This window comes from Microtus ochrogaster, unplaced genomic scaffold (genome assembly GCF_000317375.1).
Source record: "Microtus ochrogaster isolate Prairie Vole_2 unplaced genomic scaffold, MicOch1.0 UNK35, whole genome shotgun sequence".
Classification (NCBI taxonomy): Eukaryota; Metazoa; Chordata; class Mammalia; order Rodentia; family Cricetidae; genus Microtus; species Microtus ochrogaster.
In genome coordinates this window covers 2326816-2329810 of record NW_004949133.1, presented here as the reverse complement: position 1 = coordinate 2329810, position 2995 = coordinate 2326816, and the positions used below count along the sequence as shown (strand labels likewise).

Here is a 2995-nt window from a genome sequence, read left to right as displayed (position 1 = left end):
CTATAAACATCCATCTGTATCATTTTCTTGGTGTGTCTTTTATTGGTATTAATTCTTTTAAACAGTGCTGCCCCCTTTCACTTCCTAATATCACTATATTTTGTGAGGTGAGCATGTACTCACAAGTCTTCTTGATAATGTTTATACACATAAAAGCCAAAGAGGCACGCAAATGTTTCTTACTTCACAGACAAATACTCTAGACGTGAACTTCATGGTCACAGAAGGGGCAAGTGGGTTCACTCTCTCAGGTCAGCTATCATTATTCCTTACTTTAAGTTCAATTGCTCATGAAAGTTTCCCTTAGATGACCCTTCTTATTGCTTTTAGGCACCAACAGAGCAGAATGCAGAGAAAGAACTTCACTGAAGTGACAGAATTCATCTTCCTGGGATTCTCTAGCTTTGGAAGGCATCAAATAACCCTCTTTGTGGTTTTCCTAACCATTTATATTTTGACTCTGACTGGCAATGTCATCATTGTGACGATCACGCTCATGGACCATCACCTCCACACACCCATGTACTTTTTCCTCAGCATGTTGGCAAGTTCAGAGACTGTGTACACACTAGTCATTGTCCCAAGAATGCTCTCCAGCCTGATTTTTCACAATCTTCCCATATCCTTGGCAGGTTGTGCAACCCAAATGTTCTTTTTTGTCACCTTGGCCACAAACAACTGCTTTCTGCTCACAGCCATGGGTTATGACCGTTATGTAGCCATTTGTGATCCCCTGAGATACATGGTCATCATGAGCAAAGGAATGTGTGCCTGGTTGGTTTGTGCATCTTTGGGCATGGGTCTGGTTATGGCAGTTCTCCATGTGCCAGCCATGTTCAGTTTGCCCTTCTGTGGCACAGTGGTGGAACACTTTTTCTGTGACATATATCCAGTAATGAAACTTTCTTGTGTTGATACCACTCTCAATGAGATCATCAATTATGGTGTAAGTTCATTTGTGATTCTTGTGCCTATAGGCCTGATATTTATCTCCTATGTCCTCATCATCTCTTCTATCCTTAAAATCGCCTCAGCTGAAGGCCAGAAGAAAGCCTTTGCCACCTGTGCCTCTCATCTCACTGTGGTCATTGTTCATTATGGCTGTGCCTCCATTGCCTATCTCAAACCCAAGTCAGAAAGTTCAGTAGAAAAAGATCTTCTTCTCTCCGTGACATATACCATCATCACTCCCCTGCTGAACCCTGTTGTCTACAGCCTCAGGAACAAAGAGGTCAAGGATGCTCTATGCAGAGCTGTGGGCAGAAAAACTTCTTAACAGATTTGAAATTTTTGTCAGGAACTCTTCAGCCCAATATGTCTATTCACCAATAAGCCATGATTCATATACTCATCAAATATAGTGTCTATAGATAACAATGTCAGAGAGTAGAAATGCCTTTATTTTAGAGTCTCAGTGGCAGAAAACAAAATTTTGGCTCCAATATTTGGATGTCAGGTCCAAGAATTATCTTCTGTTGGATTAAGCCCACTTGTTTAAGTTCTAGATAGCTTTGGTTTGGAAACCTCTTTTGCTTTCCACTTTTCATGGACTCTCAAGCAGTCAAGACCTCTGTCTGATGTGGATGTAGAGAAGAGACAGATGTAGCATGGTAGAAAGGGGTCTAAGGATAGTAAACTGCAGGACCAACAGCTTTCATTTCTTCTTTCATGCTCAAGAAAGAAGGCCTTCATTCAGATGAGTTACAAAGTAGCCATTTTAGAAAGGGTTTGCTTGATTCTTACTGACTGAGAGGTAAAGGTCTTTGGAAAAAAAGTCCATATTTCATTATTTAGCTAAGTTAACACCTTAAATATTTTTTATTTCTATGTCTATTTCTATTTTCCTATATGATCAAAGCAAAAATGCCTTATTTTCATAGGCTATGCAGTAAATAAAACATCCTAAGGAAGCTTCTCTGTAGCGATATTTTTATTATATTTTTCATAATAACTCTTTTCAACCTATGGAAATGTTTGTTTTCAGTTTTTACCTAACAGCTGAAATGAACCTGAAATTGCTTTCTTAGATATGGGTTGTTCTGATTCCAGAGTTCAAGTTATATGCTATTAAATTTCATTCTTGAACCACATTGTGCAAACTTCATATTTCTCCAGGTATTTATATTAAGATTACCAGGATCATAGTATTTTTTAATTCTCAATAGGGAGGACTTGGGGAATATTTTGTGTTGTAGATATTCCCACCTGAATTTGTTTATATCTACTCAGAAAAGAGCTAGAAAAATTTCCAAGAGACAAAGACGTGAAAACAACTACATTTTTACCAACTTTGTGATGCCCATGGTTACTATGTACCCAAATCAATTCCTAGTCCTTATTTTCTATTCTGACTCACAGAAATTGGACTGAGTATCTCATAGGTGGTCTGTGGCTTTCTTTGTTCTCTAGATTGCTACATAAGAAGGTCCAGGCTGGATATAGAGGGTCCTCTATATCATCTGTGTCAAGCCATGCCAGTACAATGGCATACTATCTGATATCAGAGTTATTGATTAAAACCTTCTGATAGCCTCTTAGGAGTCTCAACCTGAGTTCCATAATTACTTTGGGGTGCTTGGAGTATCAGAATGTTTTCGAGCTCCCTTAAACAATTCACTAAATTTTCTGTATAAATATGGATGTGTTTATCTGCTATATTAATCTAAAATAATTTTTAATAATTTTCTGAGAATTTCATACAGTGTACTTTGATTCCATTTACTCCAAATTTCTCCTAGTTCCACCCCAACTCCCTATACCCCTAACTTTTCATTTATCTTTTGTTTTATTTAATGACCCATCAATTATAATTTGTGCTGTCCATATACTTCTACATGGGGACAGGCAACAGACAGAGTGTAGCTAACCTTACAGGAGTCATGTCCTTTACGAAAATTGATTCTCTCTCTACCAAAAGCCACCAAAGGTGCATAGAGCCTCAGTTAGGGACGTCAGCTCATGGACCCTTTCCCACTTCATGCAAAAATGTTGACTT

The 2995-nt window shown here is 38.3% G+C and overlaps 1 protein-coding gene across 1 annotated transcript; it reads left to right on the top strand.

Annotated features, from left to right (window-relative positions):
* The first annotated feature begins 325 nt into the window (after nt 1-325).
* On the top strand, nt 326-1276 carry LOC101988787 (olfactory receptor 10J5). Its single transcript, XM_005368555.2, has one exon. It carries the CDS (start codon nt 347-349, stop codon nt 1274-1276), a length of 930 nt encoding a protein of 309 aa, XP_005368612.1. The 5' UTR covers nt 326-346.
* Nucleotides 1277-2995: the final 1719 nt, after the last annotated feature.